This window comes from Anguilla anguilla, chromosome 2 (genome assembly GCF_013347855.1).
Source record: "Anguilla anguilla isolate fAngAng1 chromosome 2, fAngAng1.pri, whole genome shotgun sequence".
NCBI lineage: Eukaryota > Metazoa > Chordata > Actinopteri > Anguilliformes > Anguillidae > Anguilla > Anguilla anguilla.
The window spans coordinates 25,967,550-25,990,201 of NC_049202.1; the positions used below are offsets into that span (position 1 = coordinate 25,967,550).

Genomic DNA, 22,652 nt, shown 5'->3' on the forward strand with positions numbered 1-22,652 from the left:
AAGAGGGGAATTGCAGTCTTTTTTTACACATAGCCCCCCCCCCCCCCCCCCTCTCCATTTTAACAGAGCACAAGTTATTGGACAATTGGCTGCTCAGTAGTTTCTTGGCCAGCTGCATGGTGTTGCATGTTTAGTTTATGCTCAAGAAAGCTACCAAAAGGTCTACAGTTGATTTTTAGGCGTGGCATTTGCATGTAGTCTTTCTGTCTGAGTCTGTTGCTATTGTCTGACAACATGAAGATCAAAGAAGTGTCAATACCAGTAAAGTAGGCCATCATGGGGTTGAAAAATCTGAATAAATCAGGGACAGAGCCAAAACATTGGGTGTGTCAAAATCAACTGTTTGACATTGATAAGAAGCAAGCATGCACTGCTGAGCTCAGCAATAGCAAACCTGGCAGACAATATTAAACCACTTTAGTGGATGACCAAAGAATACTTTCAGTTGTGAAGAAATACTCCTTTTCTACTGTTGAACAGATCAAGAACACTCCAGGATGTAGGCATAGATGTGACAAAGACTAAAATAAAGAGAAGACTACGTCAGCATAACCTCAGTGGGTTCACTACAGGATGCAAACCATTGCATGTCTCAAGAGCAGAACGGCCAGGTTAGAGGTAGAGAATTCTTATGGAAGATGGGTATTAACCCATATCAAAGTGATGGAAAGAGAAAAGTGTGTAGAAAGAAAGGAACTGCTCTTGATCCCAAAAATTCCATTTCATCTTTGAAACTTGGTGGAGGTAGTGTTATGGCTTCGGCATGTATGGCTGCTGCTGGAACTGGCTCACATGTTTTTTACTGATGATGTGACTGCTGGCGGGAGCAGCAGGATGAATTCTGAAGTTTAAAGAAACATATTATCTGTGCAGATCCAACCAGATGCCTCAAAACCTGTTGGATGGCACACCCCCTTTCAGCCGGAAAATTACCCCAAACACACGGCTAAAGTAATAAGGAGTTGTTCCGGGCCAAATATTGGAATCTTCTTGACTGGCCAATTCAGTGATTCAACCTGAATCCAATTTAATGTACTTTATGAAGACAAAAGACTGAAGGCAAAAAAATCCAAAACCAAAAGGAACTGAAGACAGGCCTGGTAGAGCATCACCAGAGAAGATACCCAGCATCTGGTGAAGTCTGTGGGTCACAGGCTTTGGGCAGTCATTGAATGCAATGGATTTACAGCCTTAGTGCTAAATATGACAAAAAATCTTTTAATCAGAAAAAGGATTTTGTTAATTTGTATAATTACCTTTGGTCCCCAAAAATGGGGGAACTGTGCTTAAAAATGGCTGTAATTCCTACGTGGGTCACTGGATAAGGATGTAAATACCCTTAACACTAGACTGGCCAGATCTGATGGCATCGGGCATTTGGACTTTGAAGTTGAAATTACTCAAACACCGCAAATGCAATATCCCCCTCCTTCCATGACAAAAAATTGTACTAAAGAAATGCAGACAGTTTGTGCCATTTTCTTCACAAAACCCCACCCCTGCTCGACAATAGGCAACAGGTGCTCTCCCCTTTGACACGCTATTCAGAAATTGAATGACAGACACTTTTATGTACAAATTGCTTGATGAAGCACTATTGAAACTAATTTCACACACATAATCACACAAATTTAATTAATTAATTCGTTGCACTATTTTAATGATTGATTTCAACGTGGGGGTCAATAATTGTGGGCTTTGTAGTTATTGAAATGACAGGTTTATAACTCCATGGCGATAACGCCTCCTTCATACTTTGTTTTTTGCTGAAATTCCAACTTTGGCTGAAGACAGCTGTGTGGAATGTGATTGATATGTGTATGGTCCCTGCTCACACAAACAACCAAAGCTGTCCATTGCATGTGGAATTGAGAGAGAGAATGTACTGTATGTAAAAGCACACTCCATTTAGTGGGAGCAATGGAAGGGAGAAGTGAGCTGAATTTGTTATGACTGAACAAATTACTTCTTAAAAAAAAATTGCGCTTTATATTTCTTTTGCTGGTTTTTCCATTTTGTTTTTTGAGCATGTTTCTCAGTGTGCATACATAAAGGCCATTTGATGCCACAGGTAGTGCTCAGTGAGTTTCAAATGGGAGATTTGCTATCGTGTTTCACTGGGTCCCTGCAAGAGCCATCCCTAGGTATAACAGTTAATCCTTCGTGAACTTTTCCTTTCAGGAAATGTCTGCTTCCTGTGAGCAGTGTGATGTGGAGTGGATAAAGAAGGCAGGAGATGAACAGTAAGTTGCCAATTTGTCATTTCAAATAACAAATACAAACCCCTGCTGATGTAAACTACAGTTTTATAAGATTCAGGATTATTGCAGTGAATAATTTTCAGAATGCCCCAAATCTGGTATATATAGAGGCCCATAACAGCATTTGATGTAGGTATTAAGTCAATGTTGTTCATTAGAAGCAAAAGCAGACCATACTGTGACCCTTGTATAATTTAGTACATTGACCAGTAAAATTGAGGGAGGGGAAAAATTAGATGTAGGTTTTGTTTGTACTTTCAGAAATAAATGCATCTGCACTGTTAGATATTGGGTGCTATTCTGAGCAGCTTCTGAGAACTTGCTAGTGAGAACCGGAAGGTCCCATGGGTCAGGAAGTGGCTGCTGTTCTCAAGGGAAGCACCAGCTGCCATCACCTCCGGGGAAGCAGTTATCCAAACTTGTGTGCCCCTTGTTAGGAGGTATCGCACAGCTCTCCTGGGTAAAGGGTGGGGGCAGACCTGAATGCACTGCCTGGTGCAGAACATTTTCAGCTGAAACAAACTGAAATTTGCATCAACACAGTGAATCTATGAGGAGTGAGTCGATAAGAAAGTGAGAGGATCAACCTGCAACCACAGGAGTTTCCAGACCTGACTCACCTGTTTTCGCCTTAGCCAGTCGCCCCCCGCTCTCCTTTTTTCTTATTTTCTGTCTGACTTGCTGATTCTTGTAAGTTATGTCTTTTAGAATAAGCCAATTCTTTTTTATGAAAAGTATGTTTTCTTTAGTTTGAAAGTCATACCGTTGTGCTTTTCTCCTGGAACCTGTTTCAACACAGCTTTTCTGCTTGCCTTTTTTAGGCAATTCTGCACTTTAAAACATTACATGACACTTTCTGCTTTTGTCCTCATTTTGACTTTATTTTGAAGTTTCTTGAAGCACCAGCACTGTGTAGTGCATAACAACAAAGGTTCAATTTCTAAAAGAAACAGCAGAAAAAATAAAATGAGGTTACAAGTTTAAAACATACTAAACATTAAAAACATACACATTGAAAGTATGCACTAAAACTGAAATATCAAAAAGCCCTAGAAAGTAAACTATCCCTTTAAAATGACCTTAGAATTCTGTCCTGATTTCAAATTTAAATAACCTGTTTCCCTGTTGTATAGTATCATTTCTGTGCGACACAGAAAAGAGGTGAATAGACACTATAAAATGAATCTGCTTATATGTATGGTCTCTTTGAAGGCATAACAAGTACAAGGTGCTCTGGAGTTACATGAAATGTGTTATTTTGTTTTTAACCAAGAACCCACAACCATTATAAGGTCAATAGTTAGTCATAAACTTATAGAAATATCTAAAATATCCTGCATCACAGACAAACTATAAGGGCCAATCAAAAACAGAATTAAAAATAAAACTCATCTACATGCAGATGGTATGGTCAGATTTACGCTTGAATCCATGCCAATCCTGCCCTGTGTCAAGGGTGAAGGCTGTATTACATATCAAGAAGGATCTTTCTTGCAGGCATCACTGCCGCTAAGAAAACAATACTCAAAAGTTGGCTCGAGCCCTTAATAAATTTCAGTGCTGTGTGTCGAAGTTACCTTCTGGACATAATTCTTTTGGAAACAACTACGCCAAGACTTAACGGGTCATCTAATGCAACTCTTAGGGCCTGGGAGACAGCAGCTGGACTAGCATTATTTGCTTGTATATGTATGGAGTGTTTTAAGTACATGTCCCCTTTTTGTCGCCCCCATGTAAATGGTTCATAATAAAAAATTATTCAAAAAAAAAAAAAAAAAAGAAAAGGGTGAAGGCTGGTGGTGGTATAATGGTGTGAGGAATATTTTTTTGGCACAAAAATACATATTTTTCGCTCACATTTTGAAACTCAATTTTTAATTGTAATAGAATCATAATTTAATCATAATACTGGTTACATTTTCTGTATTTATTGGTATTTTACAATTGCCCCCATTTATTTAGTTATTTACTGTTATTGTTCTTATAAAAGACCGTACTTTATGGCATATCTAAACCACTCATTGCTCACCTGACCTCATCACTCAGTGTCATTCTGTGTATGGCTTCTCTCCACAGAGCTGTATAAGAACTACAGAAGCAATTGCCTTCTCAGCACAGCGCTTTTTCCTCAGCTCATGGTTTATTCTCTGATTGGCCAGTGTTATGTGACACACAAAGGTGGTCAGTTTGCCACTTTTGCACAGTGAAATGGCCACTGTCACTGTTAGCTTGTAGCCACAACTTCTGAGTTACACTAAGTTACTTTGTTAGCCAGCTAAGTTAGGTAACCTAGTGAAGTAAGCTAAGCTAGCTAGTGCTGTCACTTTTTCCAAAAAATTGTGTTTGAACGAACCTCATAAATAAGAATTTGTTTGAATTTGTTAAAAATTATTTTCTGTCAAAATTCCAATAAAATGTTCAATAAACATTCATCATTTATTAAGAACCATTTTAAATTTCCCATTAAGCCCATAGCTAAATGGCTTAAATGTGCTGTGCTAAAACTAAGAAAAAATGTACATGAACAGTACATGAAAGTTTTATTGAACAAAATAAACCAGGGAAGACCATAACAACACCAATGATCCTAGTCACAGCAATAAAATAATTTGGTATCAACTGTAGCTCAAACGAAAGAAAAAATATATAACACATAAGCCCATTATTAATTCACAAAAATGGCATAGTTAAACTAAACTTAACTGACCAATCTGCTTTGGAGGGAAAAACAGTGTCAGCCTTTGGAGGGTTGGAGGGCAGTTGCTGCTTGCATACATTGCAGGCCACTTTCGCCTTGGTTATTATTTTGTTTCCAATGTTACAGAATACATTTGGCATAGGATTTTTAAATAGCACTCCTGAGGTGCGGTGGAGTTACAGTTTTTCTTAGCTTCTCCGTTTGGAATGTATAGCCTATATGCTATTTGAATAGCGTGACCCACACATTAACTTTATTTTTTGGCTACCTAACCTATACCCCGCAGACAAAACAATAACATGGCTTGTTGTTTATCAGTCTCTTTGTTATTGAGCACTACCAGATGATGTTAAATTATCTTTGGAGGAAATACAGTTGAAATCGGAAGTTTACATGCACTTAGGTTGAAGTCATTAAAACTAATTTTTAACTTTTTTTCCTGGTCTGATGAAACAAAAATTGAACTGTTTGGCCATAATGACCATCGTTATGTTTGGCGGAAAAAGGGTGAGGCTTGCAAGCCAAAGAACACCATCCCAACCGTGAAGCACGGGGGTGGCAGCATCATGTTGTCGGGGTGCTTTGCTGCAGGAGGGACTGGTGCACTTCATAAAATAGATGGCATCATGAGGAAGGAAAATTATGTGGATATATTGAAGCAACATCTCAAGACATCAGCCAGGAAGTTAAAGCTTGGTCGCAAATGGCTCTTCCAAATGGACAATGACCCAAAGCATACTTCCAAAGTTGTGGCAAAATGGCTTAAGGACAACAAAGTCAAGGTATTGGAGTGGCCATCACAAAGTCCTGACCTCAATCCAATCGAAAATTTGTGGGCAGAACTGAAAAAGCGTGTGCGAGCAAGGAGGCCTACAAACCTGACTCAGTTACACCAGTTCTGTCAGGAGGAATGGGCCAAAGTTCCAGAAACTTATTGTGAGAAGCTTGTGGAAGGCTACCCGAAATGTTTGACCCAAGTTAAAAAAATTTAAAGGCAATGCTACCAAATACTAACAGAGTGTATGTAAACTTCTGACCCACTGGGAATGTGATGAAAGATATAAAAGCTGAAATAAATCATTGTCTCTACTATTACGCTGACATTTCACATTCTTAAAATAAAGTCGTGATCCTAACTGACCTAAGACAGGGAATGTTTACTAGGATTCAATGTTAGGAATTGTGAAAAACTGAGTTTAAATGGATTTGGCTAAGGTGTATGTAAAATTTTGACTTCAACTGAAACTACTGCAGTTAATGTGTGGACCTTCCATATAGCTATCATTTTAACTACTGGCACATAATTAAAATTAACAGATTTTTCAAGTTCAAGTTTCGTTTATTGTAAGCTTGTCAATAGAGATGGGCGTAAAAAAAAGAAAGGAGTATGGTAAGACAGGGACCACAGTGCAGCATTAGAGCAGCCATAAGCAATTAAAAACATAAATAAACAGGAATTAATATTATAAAAAAGTTAAAAGACAATGAACAATAAATACAAAGCATGCATTTTTCCTGCTTGGGGGATTTTTATCAAAGTCAAATGGGACAGTACATGAGCCACAAAAATGCTTGGTTGTCTTTTGAATAGCTTATGATCATGCATGCATGTATTGGGAAAAGCCCCAAAATTAGCAATTTGCTGTACACTGGGCTGTGATTAGCGCCAAAGACCTAGTTGAACCAGGTGGGTGGTGCAAGCACAAATTGCAGACTACTCTGACACCAAAATTGCAGTGTGCTGATTGATCTTCATTGACACACCCCCAACCATGCCACTCTTCTCGCTTTGGTGCACGGCAAGTCTCCACATTACTCAACAGGCTCAAACATGTCAATATCCATAACAAAAATGCCACTTTCCATTGCAATGGCTTTGCCACATGCCATGCGCTGACAACAGAACCTAGTGATGGAGAACAGAAATGAGAGGAGCCTTTCAAAGGCTCACTCTTCTGCAGTTTCCTCCCTATCTCCTCTTTGACAGACAGATGGTTTTCCACTAGCTAGATGGACACACTCAACAGGGTTTTACAGTAAGCTTTTTGCCACTGGTACTCCTGATTTGGAACATTTTGGAGCTCCTACAAACTACATAAGCAATTTGTTTGTTTATTTTTTCCAATGACAGATAACTGTTAAAAATTTCCAATAATAAAAGTTAAAATGTTTTATTCAACAAAACAATTGTCCTTTTTAGAATACTGTATGCAGTGCCCAGGTTATCAGTGCATGGCAGGGGGTTCCCAACTGTTTCACCACTCTAAATTAGATTTCCTCCTTATGTGTACCAGTGTTTGTTTTCTTCTGCATAGTAAAATGTCCAGTGTTAATTCAACTCTCAATAGATAACATTTGGTCCCACATTCCAGTGGGGTTCCACATAACACTGTTGGAATTGATTAACACTGTTGAATTAACACTGGACATTTTCCTGTGTGGGGATTGTTCTCCATCGTATTTCACCTGACAAAAAGACCTTTTACTGTTCTTAATTTGGAGAAAGCAAGCTTAAAGCGAGCGATGAGCGGTGCCACACTTACCTTGACTGAGTTCTAAAACATTTAACATGTAACATGGCCCCTCATCATCTCATCATTAATACTGATGAGCTTGATTTTATTCACTGGCTCTCACCAGAGCCAGCTCATATTTATTTTGTGGCTCATAATGCCATGGACAATACTGTGTAAAAAGTCCATGCAAGTTCATGACTCAAAAAGAGACATAGATGGTGCCTAAGCACAGCCGGTCTGGCTGTGCCATTGCAACTAACACCTATATAAGCTTCTATTACGATGTTATGCTTTGATAAACAACAGTTTTTGACATACCCTGGCATAACACTTTCCTAGTTTATGCATTCTTTAGCTTTTTAAATTAAATTTTATTGATTTTTTCATGACTAAGAGAACCAGAGAAAGTATATGAATTTGGCAGTATTAAGTCATCACTATTTGTTCCCAGTATATAAGGATCTTGTGGCTTAGATCATACTTTAAGTCCATTAAAGACGATTGTCATTGCCTTCACAATTATTAAGGCCATGATACATAGACACCATTTTGAGGTAATTCAGGTGCTTGCTAGGTAGTTCATCAACTCACATTCAAAGCTAGCAAGCTAGGCAGTTTATTAAATATTCTGTGTAGGCCTAACACTGGTATTACTAAGTAGAAATAGTGTGAATACATGGCAGATCTCATATTCAAAAGATGAAACATACCACTATTAGGTATTTTCCATAGTTATACCACAGTTGAGCAATAACAGAGTTAAATCTGTTGTGTACAGAAACATTATGCATTATTGGTGTTTGTTTGGGCGCGACAATAGCAGTGTTGAATTGCATTACATGTCTGGTTTGTTAATAACTATTATGTGTATTTTACACATAGGTTAAATTAGCCAAAATGCAAAATGATCATGACCAGAATTTTGAAAATGAAGATTTTTGAAAGCTAGTGCATATGACTGATGCTATTATGGATCAAACTTCATAATGTCTTACTATTCTTCCTGACATCCTACCTGAATATTTTTAATCATTTAGAAAAATTCATGGAGAATGTTTTGCATTTAACATAGTATGTATTTGATATTATCTTTTGTATTGCCGGATCACAGAACTACTTTATGTTACTGTTTGCTCCATATATCTGTGCCATCCTGTGTTGTTTCAAGTAACATAGGTGAACACTGTAGGTTTTACAAGCTTCATTAGTCAGAATTTATTCTCCTATTATTTGTGTCACGAGCACACTGGTCAGTCACTCTTCCCTAGTGTGACATTCTGTTCCATCTAAAAAACCCATTTCAGGGGTTGTGTCACTCCTTCAGAGAGGCTCTGTAGCTGTGGCTTCAGATCAGTTGGCATTGAGGCAGCAGACATGTGGGAGTGAAGCCAGCTCAGCGATGCAGTGGCTGTCTGCATCAGATCAGTTGGCACTGAGGCAGCAGACATGTGGGAGTGAAGCCAGCTCAGCGATGCGGTGGCCGTCTGCACAGGCAGGGTTTCAGGCTGGCAATGTGGTTGAGCCGCTGCTCTTGCTTTGCCTCAGCTTGGGTGGATTTTGATAGATCTCTGTGCTGTCACATTTCCCCGTTGCCCAAGCCTGTAAGCACACTCAGTGCGTTTACATGCATAGTTGAAATCGATTTACAGTGGCAAGAAAAAATAAGTGAACCCTTTGGAATTACCTGCATTTATGCATGAATTTGTCTTAAAATATGGTATGATCTTCATCTGAGTTACAATAATGAACAAACACAATCCGTTTTAACTAATAACACACAAATTATTGTATTGTTCTTGTCCATATTGAATACATCATTCAAACATTCACAGTGTAGGTTGGAAAAAGTATGTGAACCCCTAGACTTCAACAAAAGCTAATTGGAGTCAGGAGTTAGCAAACATGGAGTCCAATCAATGAAACGAGATTGGAGGTGTGGGTTAGAGCTACTTTGACTTATAAAAATCACTCAAACATTTTGAGTTTGCTATTCACAAGAAGCATCTGCTGATGTGAACCATGCCTTGCAAAAAAAAGATCTCAGAAGACCTACGATCAAGAATTGGGAAACTGGGAAAATGTTTTGTGGACTGATGAAACTAAGGCTGAATTATTCGGGAAGAACACGCTGCACTACGTATGGCGTAAAAAGGGCACCGCATACCAACATGAAAACATCATCCCAACGGTGAAGTACGGTGGAGGGAGCATCATGATTTGGGGCTGCTTTGCTGCCTCGAGGTCTGGACAGCTTGCCATCATTGAGGGAAAAATGAATTCCCACGTTTATCAAGATATCCTACTGGATAATGTCAGGGTGGCTTTCCGCCAGCTGAAGCTCAGTAGAAGTTTGGTGATGCAGCAGAACAATGACCCTAAACATCGAAGTAAATCTACTACAGAATGGCTTCAAAAAAATAAAATCCACCTTTTGGAGTGGCCCTGTCAGAGCCCAGACCTTAACCCAATAGAGATGCTGTGGAATAACCTCAAGAGAGACGTTCACACCAGACATCCCAAGAATATAGCTGAGTTGAATCAGTTCTGTAAAGAAGAATGGTCCAAAATTCCTCCTGAACGTTGTGCAGGTCTGATCCGCAGCTACCGGAAGCACTTGTTTGAGGTTATTGCTGCCAACGGGGGTTTGACCAGTTATTAAATCCAAGGGCTCACTTACTTTTTCCACCAGCACTGCAACTGTTTAATGAGTGTGTTCAATAAAGACATGAAAGATTATAATTATTTGTGTGTTATTAGCTTAAGCACATTGGGTTTGTCTATAGTTGTGACTTAGATGATCAGATCACATTTTATGACCAATTATTGCAGAAAACCAGGTATTTCCAAATGGTTCACATACTTTTTCTTGCCACTGTATATTAATAGCTTCATTTGGCCAAAGATGAGATTTTATTGGACTATTTTCGTTGTCCGATATACATGACTCGGAAGGAATCGATTTATTGACCGAGGTGTGTCTGACGAAGACTTTCTTCCGGTTGACCTTTTGCGTCACATAGTGGAACCAAAACAGGTAGCTAGTAGCAAGCGGTGCCCTCATCGAAGCTATCTTTTGTTGGTTTTGTCTGTCTATGTTGTCTGTGCCTGGACTATTAAAGACAAAAAATTGACAACTTTACAGGGCTGTACATTTTGTATGTTCTATACGCTTTAGTTTTGGTACAGATGAGATGAGGTGCTTCTACCGTACACAGATCTGCTCAGGGCTTCTTATAAATCCTGCTTCCTCCAATTTTGTCGCAACCTTTTTGAATAGTTCGCCATTCCGTGTTTTTCTTCCATCCATGTATTTTAGGATATTTAACTCTTTTAGTTGCAATAGCATGATGTTGGTCTCCTCGTCCGTCCAGAAATGTGTTTTTTTCGCCAGGACAGAACTTGGGCAGGGCAGAACACAAGAAAGAGCGTGGGCGGAAACACACAGACGGAAACACGGAGTCAGAAACACAGTGGCAGAAACACATGCGGAAACACAAGGAACCAGCACCCGAGTCAGGGAAGCAAAGAACTTAAATAGACATGGAAACTGATCAGACAAAGGTGAGCACAATTCACAATAACACCAGACAGGGAAGGGATAACGAGACGCAGAGAAAAACAATGATAGAATAATAGAAAACAATGATCCAATTAACACAAGGGAAACTAAAGAGGGAGCGAACAGAAATACAAACTGAAGTGCCTCCATCTAGCAGCCCAAAAAGGAAAAACAGAAACAGAGCCGAATCCTGACATGCGCGATATTTAAAAAAAATACATAATGGTTAGTCATAATATTTATCAGAATTAGCTGTTATGTTACTTCAAGAAGACAGCTGATAGGAATTGGAAGGCACTATCAGAAGAGGGATTTAGCTGCTGCTGACCATGTTAGCTAGCAAGGACCATGTTGGCTAGCGAGGCATGCTATAGCCTGTAGTCAGTGTTATTGTATTGCAGGTCAGTTAATGATTTCACATTTCTTCAATAATAATGTGACAATTGCAGTAGTGTGACGTAGATACACTTGCACCAGCAGTAATTCTGTTGATCTCAAAGTTTACGCCTCTTTTCCATTAAATCAGTGGAACTTCAGTGTTGACTTTCTCCCTCTACAAAAACAGTGGAATTTTTTAAAGCTGGATTGGTTCACTGTCAGCTTGAAGATATAGGCAGTGAATTAATGAACATTCAGGCTAATTCAGGCTAATTCAGACATTGTGAAAGCAATCATTAGATGCACACACACACACAAACACACACACACACACACACACACTCACACATGCACATGCACACACACACAAAGCATTATTTTTATTCTCCTTATCTCTTTGTAGTAAACACACACACTGATTGAGCGCTGATTAGGCCAGCCAAAGCTTGTTGCCTCCTCAGAAGTAAAGGCAGCCATTTAATGTTTGTAACACTCTGAGAAAAGTGGTTTTCACACATGCACTGGTGCAGGCTAGTCAGAGCTGCAGCTTTCTATGTACCACCTATAAGGGAAACAAGGCGAGTCCACAGGCGAAGCTGTGAAAAGTGTGCAGGCATGTGTGAAAAGGAAGAATTGACAGACAAGGTAAGACAATGGTCAATAAATACCAAGAGCCTTTTGAAGAGAAGTGTCACTCCCCCAGAGCCTTGAACTGGGAGCATGCGCACTTACACACACTGGCACCACACACACTCCTTCTCTCAGACAGACAGACAGACAGAGTGGGATTCTGAGCTCTCCTGCTCTGCTTCTCGGGCTTATGCACTCGTTATTGCTCCTCCACTGGCAATGGTACCCCCGCTTTTGTAAGTATAAACCTTTAAAGTAAAAAGTCTGGGGGGAAGCTTGTACTGGCTGTGGGGTCCGAGACTGGGATTGTCCTGTCTGGAGTAGTGAAATTAACCTGTGATGTGTGGGTCAGTGAACAGAGTAGGCCTCAGAGAGCCTGTTGGGCTACAGCAGTAATGACAGACAGTGTAGCAGAGTGATGTCCATTTGTGTAGTACTCTGAATGTGTCAGCAGCTGTTTTAAAGCTTTTTTCACTGGGCAAGGGAAGTTTTGGATGACCGAAACTTTTCTGATAAAAATACCAAGTGCACTGATGCCAGTGTGCGTATTGCAGGCAGTCCCCGGGTTACGAACGTCCGACTTACGGACAACTCCTACTTACGAATGGACTGCCATAAAGCCTATTATATTAAAAATTAGAGTTAAATACAATGGTTTGTAATAACGAACGCACACACTACTTTGTGACGCTCATGAAAACATTGCAAGTTGTATTTGAAAATGTTTCTTAAGTGTTTTATATGCATAGAAAGGTAAAATATATACTATATACTAAGACAAACATTTGACTAACTGGCACTATATAACAACCGTATGTACCTGTTCCGACTTACCTACAAATCCGACTTAAAGACAGACTTAGGAACGGATCTCGTTCGTAACCCGAGGGCTGCCTGTATTTGAAAAGCTGGAGGTTTCATTGAACGTATTACGATCAATTGTATTAAAACATAGTCTAACTGGTTTGGCACTCAAATTGTTTAGGATATTTGAAGATGCATATTCATCCCTGTCTATAACTGTTGTTATATGTTTTGTCTAATGCATTTTTATCCTTAAATATTTGAAAAGTGTAAAACATGATTTCAAATATATTGAGACTATTTCACATATTTGTCTTGAGTGTGTTACATTTCAATTAGAATGCATTTCTATTTTTTTTGCTTTTCTGTTCATCTGGCTGTCTATCTGTCTGTTCACATCACAAAGTCGCAGTAATGATATTTTACCACTAGAGGTCAAGGTTGCATTAAAGGGGTCATGGTCAGCAGCCTGCAATTATACTTCTTAAAAAGTGTGAAAATTAATTTTGACCTATGTTCATAAGGAAAAGGTCGCATGAGGCCACACGTGGTTACTGCACAGCTGCTCTGTTGTGAGGGGGTGAGGGAACAGCTGCATAGCCAGAGGTGGATGTGGCTAATGCATGCACATTGTTTTGAAAACTGCGCAGCTAATTATCTCCGCCAGGCAAGAGCCTGGAGGGGATTATGCGTTTGGTCACGTGTGTGTTTGTTTGTGTATCTGTCCGCAGCTAATCTCGCATACTACTGGGCCAATCAGCCTAATACTTGTTGTGCATGGCAGCAGGCCAAGGACCTGAATTCTCGAATATTTTGCAAATCGGTCAACGACAAGTATTTTATTTGAATGAATTTCCATCATTGTCCATTGAAATACATTAAGTTCCAACTCCTCACTCCTCCTAACCGGCTGGTAGGGGCCGCAAGTGATCAACAACTGCTTCCGTTTGGAATTAAAAACCACCACTGTAAAATGTCAATTTCTATGTTAAAATGCCAACAAAATAATCCGCCAACTAATGGGGTACGTTAATGTTTAAATCTGTGGCAATTATTTTGTTGCCATTTTCACGTTGAAATTTATAATTTACATCGCTGGTCTTTTGGAATTGTTCCTGTCCAGATTGTTCCTGTCCAGATTTGAAACGAAAGTGCCAGACTATAACATCAACGTTAGCTCTGTCACATCATGGGTGATATGAATGACATTAGCTAACATGTCACCAACTTTAGCGTTCACTGAATCGCCGTTTTTGGGATTCTCAGTGGCACATTGTAAAAACTTTATATTGTATTTGTCTGGTTGCATTGATTGTGTAGCCTCTATTGTTGCATCAGCAAAGCTAACACGCCTGGCTGAGATCTGCACGTTACTGAGTGCACTCTTCTAGTTCAAAGTTCTGTTTTGTCTCCACAAAACTCTGATCCGTCTTGGACATGATCCACCTTGAGTCTGTTGAATATTGGATGTTGAAACTTGCGATTTTAATTTGAATTCACATTAAAATATGTGTTGCTTTTATATTATTTTCATGTTTTAGAACCAGCTGTATGTAGAATGTCAAAACATATACATCTGATGCACATTGATGTGTCTGTTTTGACATTCTACATACAGCTAATATTAACAAAATTGTAAATCTATAGATACCTTAGTACAGTACAAATGATTTTCTCTGAGAATGCATCCCTGGATTAATTGCATCGTCTGCTTGAGTCATATTGGTGTAATAGTGTATTCTCTGTGGAACAAAGAGATACATTGCTGCAATTGCAATGGATATTTCCATATTTGTTGTATTAAGGTTCTCTGCCAAACAGTTGTAGATTTACAGTTGTATGGTCTACAGTTTTGGACTTAAGTCAGGTTTTCATATCTCACTCTGTTATGATAGATCAGGAATCACATTACTGGTTTTAAAAATATTTTTCTTAATTAAAATGAAAAACAAGGTATGAGTACTTCTTTTTGTGAGTCCTTACCTTTCCATATATATGATAATATATTGTTCTTATATATATATATAGTACTGTGAAAAAGTACTGTGAAAAAGGTAAGATGCTTTCAAAAATAATGAATTGAAATGTTATAAATATCGAAAAAAATAATATAAAGAGCAGTAAATAGTTAAAAACTAAATAAAATCAATTTTTGGTGTGACCCCGCTTCGCCTTTAAAACTACATCAATTCTCTTAGGTACACTGTCCTGCAGTTTTATAAGAAAATCGGCTGGTAAGTTGTTCGAAGCATTTTGGAGAAAACTTGCCACAGTTCTTCTGCAGATTTTGGCTGTTTTGCTTGCTTCTGGCTCTCCAGGTAATCCCAGAGACCCTTGATCAAGTTTTTATCTGAAAAGTAGTCTGTTACTTAAAATATTACTTTATTTAGCAAAATACAAAAATGTATCTGTAAAATTTCATTTTTTGGAAAATTCATGTTTGGAAATCTCAAATTTGCTCTTTTATACTGACACACTAATGCAGAAAACAAAAAAGAAACATCTAAGACCAAATATATACTATATATTATATTTAAAAATCTAGGGTGCCTAAGACTTTTGCACAGTACTGTATATATATATATATATATATATATATATGCCTGTTTGGTATTGCTGTTTTTGACTGTGTAACTAAATTTTCTTTATTTAATTTAAAGCTGCAACAAAACTTGTACGGCAGTGTATTGTAGTTGCAAACACAGGGGAAAAGGATGGCTGATGAAACTGCCAAGTAGCTAACTTGTCTTCATACACAAATTTTAAAACTATTTTATTTCAAATGTCAGGAAGAATTTATGTTGCTGTTGTGGAGTACCTGCTACATGTAATTATAAATACAATTCACTATATTTGTATCTGTATGAATGGATTTAGAAACTTCATTAATTTGAGTCATTTGCTGAGTGCTTTTGGTTTCTGTGTGACTTCTGTTTTCAAAATGTATTATAAATGTAGTGATAAGGTATTTATAAATGTGAAATATTTAATTGTGAACTACATAAGGACGTGCTTAAATAAGACAAATCAGAAGAGCAAACATCTAGGTCACTGCATTTAAAAATGGTAAACGTTTGGCCCATAACAAAATGTAAATTCCATGACCTCTGCCAGACGGAATTTATCAATGTGCTTCATTGAATTGTAATTTAGTTACCAGTAAGCATGTCAAGGGCTGTCTTATTTTTCAGGTCTTGTAAATTCAAAATGTAGAGCTAAAAACAATTTGCGATGTCCAGCTGAGACAATAGAATAACATGTTTCACTGATGTGTAGAATAACGGCTTAATATTTAAATACTATTCTTTTTAGAAGATATTTAAGAAGAAGCAATTCAGTATTTTCAAGGCTGAAACCCTTTGTATTCTGACTTCATGTTTGTGTCAGAAGGAGTCATGTTATTATTCCTCAGAGTGTTATTTAGCAGCTGTAATTCTGAAGAAAGAAACTTACACAGGCCATGCCACCCTTGTGGTTCTGTATCCTGTCTTTCATAGCTGGAAGGGGAAGATAACAGTGGGTGGTTAGTGACTCAGCCCAGAGAGCACACAAGAAAGTCCAACATTGTAATGCTGCATTGCTTCTTTCAGAATGTGTCACATAGCAATAGTTGCCAAGGTGGAACTTTGAGGTCTTGTTCTATCTTGGCCTTGAACAATGGCAAACTGAAATGTACACATTGGGCTGTCATGTTTAGTGACTTTTTGCAGAAAAGTATCAATTCCATTTAAAAAACAATTTATGTTGTTTTTCAAGCTCACACACACAGCTGTATTTTTCATGCATGATGCTTTATGTAATCTGTATGCAATCGGCATGACTGAATTGTGACTTGCTTGTGTTTTGCTAATTCTCCTAGTCCATAAATTATGTGAACAAAGTTTCAAGCAAATATGGATGGACAGTGGATTAAGAGGCACTTCTTTAAAATAAAAAAAACATACACATATCCCAGGCTTTTTGTCGGTGCTGGTGTTATAGGGGAATTTAGATGTAAAAAGGAGAAAAACTTTTCACCTGTCATTTTCTCTTAGATTATTTATCTTTGACCACTGACAAGCTTTTGTTGAACAGCTTTCTTGCTAGGTAATGTTGAGCTAGAAAAAATATACAGTAGCAAGACAAGCAGTCTTGAACATTGAAGTGTGATAAGGATTTCTTATGTTTTTATGCATAAATACAAACTAATTAATGTCAAAGGTAGTGCAGTTTCCTAAGCATTCAGTTTTCTTTGTTCTTCTTGGAAATCAATGTCATTTGAAAAATGTCACCAGATTTAAGCAATAAGCTACACAGATTGGCTTTCAGCCTCTGCTTGATCTTTGTTTTGGAGTTTATTTATTTATTTATTTATTTATTTATTTATTTATTTATTTATTTAAAGGCCTCTGTGAAGCACTTTGTGAATTTTACATCAAAACAAAATGTGAAGTTTTCCTCCCCTCCAACAGCAAGACATTTAGTTCTGTATTCATTTATTCATTTAATAGTAAATGTATTCATTGATATCTTCCTGTAGTCATTACACTTTCACTCTGCTTCAGGAAAAAAAACAGTGAGAATGCATGAAAGATTTAATCAACAAGAATCAGCAAGAAGCTGCTTTACCCATACAAAAGCATGTGCATACAGGGCCCCTGTTGAGACTGACTCCACATTACACTGGGCACAGTTTGTCAACCAGTCCTGTAAAGTAACTGTCCTACTTACTTCACTGGCTACCAAAAGCATGTATCTATTTTAAAACCTTGTTACTAGCCTACAGGGCAGTTATTCCAATCAAACTTGAAGCCTGACAGCCTGGCCAGATCTCACTCCCGAACTATCTTGTTCCACCTCAGGGCAACTGGCTCTCCCGTCCCTCTGTCGGTTCTCCTAGTCAGGATGCCTATTTGGATTCAATGGCAGTGGCGGAATGAACCCCCCTATGGTGATCAGGACAGCAGAATCATTGGCCATCTTCGTACACAAACTAAACACCCCCCACTTCCTAGCACTCTAACCTTCTGTACCAAAACATTATATACTGTAGTATTTTTGTGGGTTATAGAGATACTCTGTATGTATTCAGGATTTGTATTTTAGTCCTTGTTTAGCATAGATAATTTGCATTAGTGCTTTAGTGCTATTTCAAATACATTCACTGGTCTAGGAATGTCGTTAGTCAGGTCTGGTGCTATTGATCGTATTAATCAGGTGAATGCACTTATTTTCTTCTACACTGGAAGTTTCTCCAGATTAAAACATTGCCTAAATGATTGCAATGTAATGTAAATGGCATTAAGCTGCCACTAAATTTATTACAAGTGAACTGTAAAACAAAAACTATTCAGCAGTTGTCTTCAGGTGTAGACCCAGATTCCACTTGCACAGAGAAGAGGGCCTTAAATAATTTATGCCACATACAATTTATATTGTGGATATATGAATGATTTCAAATAAAGTGTTCAGCTATCAGGATAAAACTACTGTTCTTATTTTTGTGTTGACATTCGTTTACTGGTCACTTAGCCTTGCGAGCCAGTCTCTTTTTTCACTTCGTTCAACAGAGCCTGGCCGATGCCTTGATGTTCTAGGCATAAACGAAGGAGGCAACCTTCCCCGGATAGTTGTATTTTCCCAACCAATCAGAGTGTTTTGGCCAGGCGTGGTCTGAAACGTGCACCGGAAAACATTAGCGGAGGCAAACTTTTCCACAGACCCGCATCAGTTCGCCACTATTTGGGGAAATGATTGTATTGATTGTAACGGGCAAACAATCAAAACCATTGCTTCTTCTGGCCATTATTTATTTGATAGCAGACTGCATACTGTAGGCCACGCTTGAAAAAATTAAACTTTTGCCAAATCCTGTAGGCAAACAAGCGAGTACATCTCTGTTCGATAACAGCGAATCCAAACATACATGCTGAAGGTCCTTCAACGAAGTCACGCCTTGTATTTGGCAAGTCTGTGATATAACTGAATTAAAATCTTCTTCGAATTTGTCCATAATTCTGTTTTTAGCAGATAGTCAGGTGCCTGTGTGTCTGAATTGATCTATCAAGATAAGCATTTCTTTAAAGTGCCAACCATTTGTTATTCCTCTACTTGGCTGAAAGGTTGTGTTTCACATCCTTTTGCAAAGCTATATCATGCAACACCATTGTGCCTGATTATTCAGTGTACAGACACTTTCAATTTGCTTATTCAGAACGCATTATCATCAGTGCTTAGTTATCCTAAGTCTAAGCATTTACTGGGGAGAAATACCAGTGGTTGTGTGGTACAGATAACAGTAGCTTATTTGTATGATCCACGGCTTTGCTAACCTCAAAGGTTCAACTGATTTGAGTCAAGTTATGATAAACAGAAGTGTATTTTCTGAAACTGGTAATAATCCATCAGATAAGGCATCAGACTTGAGTTATCAGATTTTGTCTGTTTTTCCATACACACACACACACAGACACACACACTCTCTCTCTCTCTCTCTCTCTCTCTCTCTCTCTCTCTCTCTCTTCATTTCTCTCCATCTCTGTTGTACAACTTATTCATCAAACCCTTATTTTGTGACACACTACCAACCCCCGATGTTGGTGATGTCATTGGTAGTTAAAGACAAAGAGGGCATGCACATTTTAAGGGAAGGTATACAGTTCTTTAGAGGGCTTTTTTGGAAAGACTAATTGAGAGAGCAGTGTGGGATTGTTCTTTGAGCTATGACAAAATAGCTTGTTTCCCATGCTGATAGACAGTCTGACTTGGTGGGAAGGGGTAAAAGCATAATGAGTTCATCTGTGGACATTGTATTACACCCTGAAAACTTGGGGAGGTGTGCTGGATGATCACATGGAAGTGATCCTCTCTCAGATGGAGGGTACTTATTTTAAATAGTTTGGTTGCACCTTCACCGTGGAACAGGTCAGCAGTCTTGATGGCCCTTTTGGTCCTTGATATAGTTTTTCTGATGTACTTTGTAGCTGCTAATATCACTCACTCATCCCTGTCACACTGGCAGGCACAAATGGCAGCAGGTTTCTAATATACCAGTGGTCATTAATGATGAGCACATACACAAATTCACAAAGCCCAATGAACAAGGCAGATGATCCATACACTGTAGAATGCAATTATGCTTAGTTTTCAGTTGATGAAATGTTTTAAAGAGTGCTGCCTGTACATTGAAACCTGGTGGATATCATGACATGGTCTGCTGAACGAGTGTGTTTCATCATTGTTAAGCTGCTGATCATGTTTCTGAAAAGTTTAACAGGCTCTGGGAGCGAGGAAAAACAGAATAGCACCTATCATTTGCCCTTATATTTTATTGTCTTTCATGCCTGTGTAAACCACTTTAAATTACCACTGTGTTTGAAAGGTACTACATAAATAATTGTGCCTTGTCTTAAGCTACACGTTCAGTTTGGTGCTTTGGGGGCACATCATAAAGGCCAAAGGCATCAGTCAATAAGCATGGCTCATAACCAGTGCTTGGAACCCACTTTATATTTGATAGAGTGTGAGGTACTGTATAGGGACAGAGCAGGGGTATGTCTGTCGAAGCTCCCTATAATTCCACAATGGAATTCATTAACATCCTAACCTCGGTGAGGCTTGCTGAACAGAACTATGTGGTTTCCATAGTATAGCAGCTGTACTTGTGTTCATTTCAACATGCCTTAAACAGAGGTAGAAGTTCAAAGTGTCCTGAATCAGTTTCATATTAAACTTTTGTGTGGCTTCTTGAATGTCAGGAAGTCCTTGCTCTGATTTGAAACATTCATGTCTGACTATTCCCTGGCGTCAGTCATCCAAGTAGTGATAATTGCAGTGCTTGCATTTGCACATGATGTAAATGCTTTCATTCCATCTTGAAGATTAGCTTTCTCTATAGAGAGTCAGTTATTTCTCTTAGTAACCAGGTACAGAAATGAAGGGCTCTATGTATTGAGGACCAGATTGGCGACTAGGTTGCAGACTGGAAGTGTGATAGTATGGTTGTATACAGTGTTACGTCCCAAATCCACAGTACAACAACAAAGAGAGCAAGAATTGGAATGCAACACAAAGTCTCTTGTGCCCAAAACAAAGTTCAAAAGAAATTTCCCTAACATACTATAAACAAACTTTTATTATAAGACACATGACAATTAAACACAAAAAACCAATATATATATATATATATATATAAACATTCGGAGGTGTTGGACAAAACAGGTCAGGCCAAAGCAGGGCCAACATAAGACTACCAACCCTAGACTACTACAAGTAGTTATCTTTCTCCCAATCGAAACAAAAATGGTGAGTCTTCTGCAGGTTTCCTACTTCTACGTAAAACAAAAATGTGCGCATAAAATAAAAAAGCAAAAGCATCTCCTCTTCTTCAGCTGCAGCAGGTCTATGAAGAGCCACAGGCAGGTGAAGCCAATCAGGTAATCAGCAGCTCATTAAGGGAGAGGTGAGAAGCACAGGGGGGTTAGATTAAATCACCAGCACGTAACATATGGTTTGATCTATATCTTATATTATTATTTTTAATAGTATATATATATATATATATATATATATATATATATATACACACACACATATATTCCATAATGTTATTCTGGCACATAAGACAGCCATGTTGTCTCTACTACTGAGTATACAACACAGACTGTATGTCTCAGCTTTTACACAGCAGAGTACATTAGAAAGCAACAGGACGTAAATCTAGAAGTGTGAGCCATCATGATAACGCAATGTGTGCAGGGCTTGGTCTAAGGAGTGGAAATCAGGGCAACCTGAGACCACACGTACTGGTTAAGTTGGCACATGCACCAGACCTGCGTTAGTTAATCAACCCAACCTTTAAAAGTGTGCTTTCGACAGTATTTGTCTGAGACTGGATGGACATGCGGAAGGAGTGAGAGCAGAAACTGAGCTTAAAGGCTGTCCTGGTTTATTTTGTCTTTGTAATTTCAATTTATTATGTTTGACAGGATCCTGTGAGGATGAACTGTGAAGATTTGCATTTGTTTTATTTATGTGTTAAAGAACTCACTCTCTCTCTAATGAAACACCAATGCATGCACAAATTACCACATCTCTCTGGGTCTAGATATTCTTTCCCTCCCAGGAGTGTTACTCGGCATGTGAAAGTGGTTTCCAAACTTTCTGAGCCCATGAACCCACTTAATGAACCAAAGCATTTTCTGAGACTTACCCCCGATTAACACATGTTCAAACAATGGGAAACTCACTGATATATTGAATTGTACGGTTGAGACCAAACGTTTACATACTCCTACGCTAAAGACATTCAAACTCAATTTTCCACAACTCCACACATTTCATGTTACCATACATTTCCTGCGTTAAGTCAATTAGGATATCTACTTAATTTCCATAAGTAGTAATTTTAAAATAATAGCCAAGAGACAGATTTATTTCAGCTTTTATGTACTAAATCAGATTTTCAGTGGATCAAAAGTTTACATACACTTTGTTAGTATTTGGTGGCATTTCCATTTAATTGCTTAACTTGAATCAAGCCTTCCACAAGCTTCTCACAATACTTTGCCAGAATTTTTGCCCATTCCTCCTGACAGAACTGGTGTAACTCAGTCAGGTTTGTGGGCCTTCTTGCTCTGACACGCTTTTTCAGTTCAGTCCACAAATTTTCTATGGGATTCTGGTCAGGGCTTTGTGATAGCCGCTCAGATACTTTCACTTTGTTTTCTTTAAGCCATTTTGTTACATCTTTGGAGGTATGCTTAGGATCATTGTCCTGCTGGACGACCCAGTTTCAACCAAGTTTTACTGTAACTTTCTAGCTGATG

At 38.5% G+C, this 22,652-nt stretch overlaps 1 protein-coding gene across 2 annotated transcripts in view; it reads left to right on the forward strand.

The window, feature by feature from the left end:
* tbkbp1 (TBK1 binding protein 1) overlaps positions 1–22,652 on the forward strand; it is a 101,914-nt gene that overhangs the window by 67,557 nt on the left and 11,705 nt on the right. For both annotated transcript variants that reach the window (XM_035403778.1, XM_035403777.1), the window contains one exon: positions 2,182–2,243. In XM_035403778.1, coding sequence (XP_035259669.1) covers positions 2,182–2,243 — 62 coding nt within the window. The remainder of the gene's footprint in view (positions 1–2,181; positions 2,244–22,652) is intronic.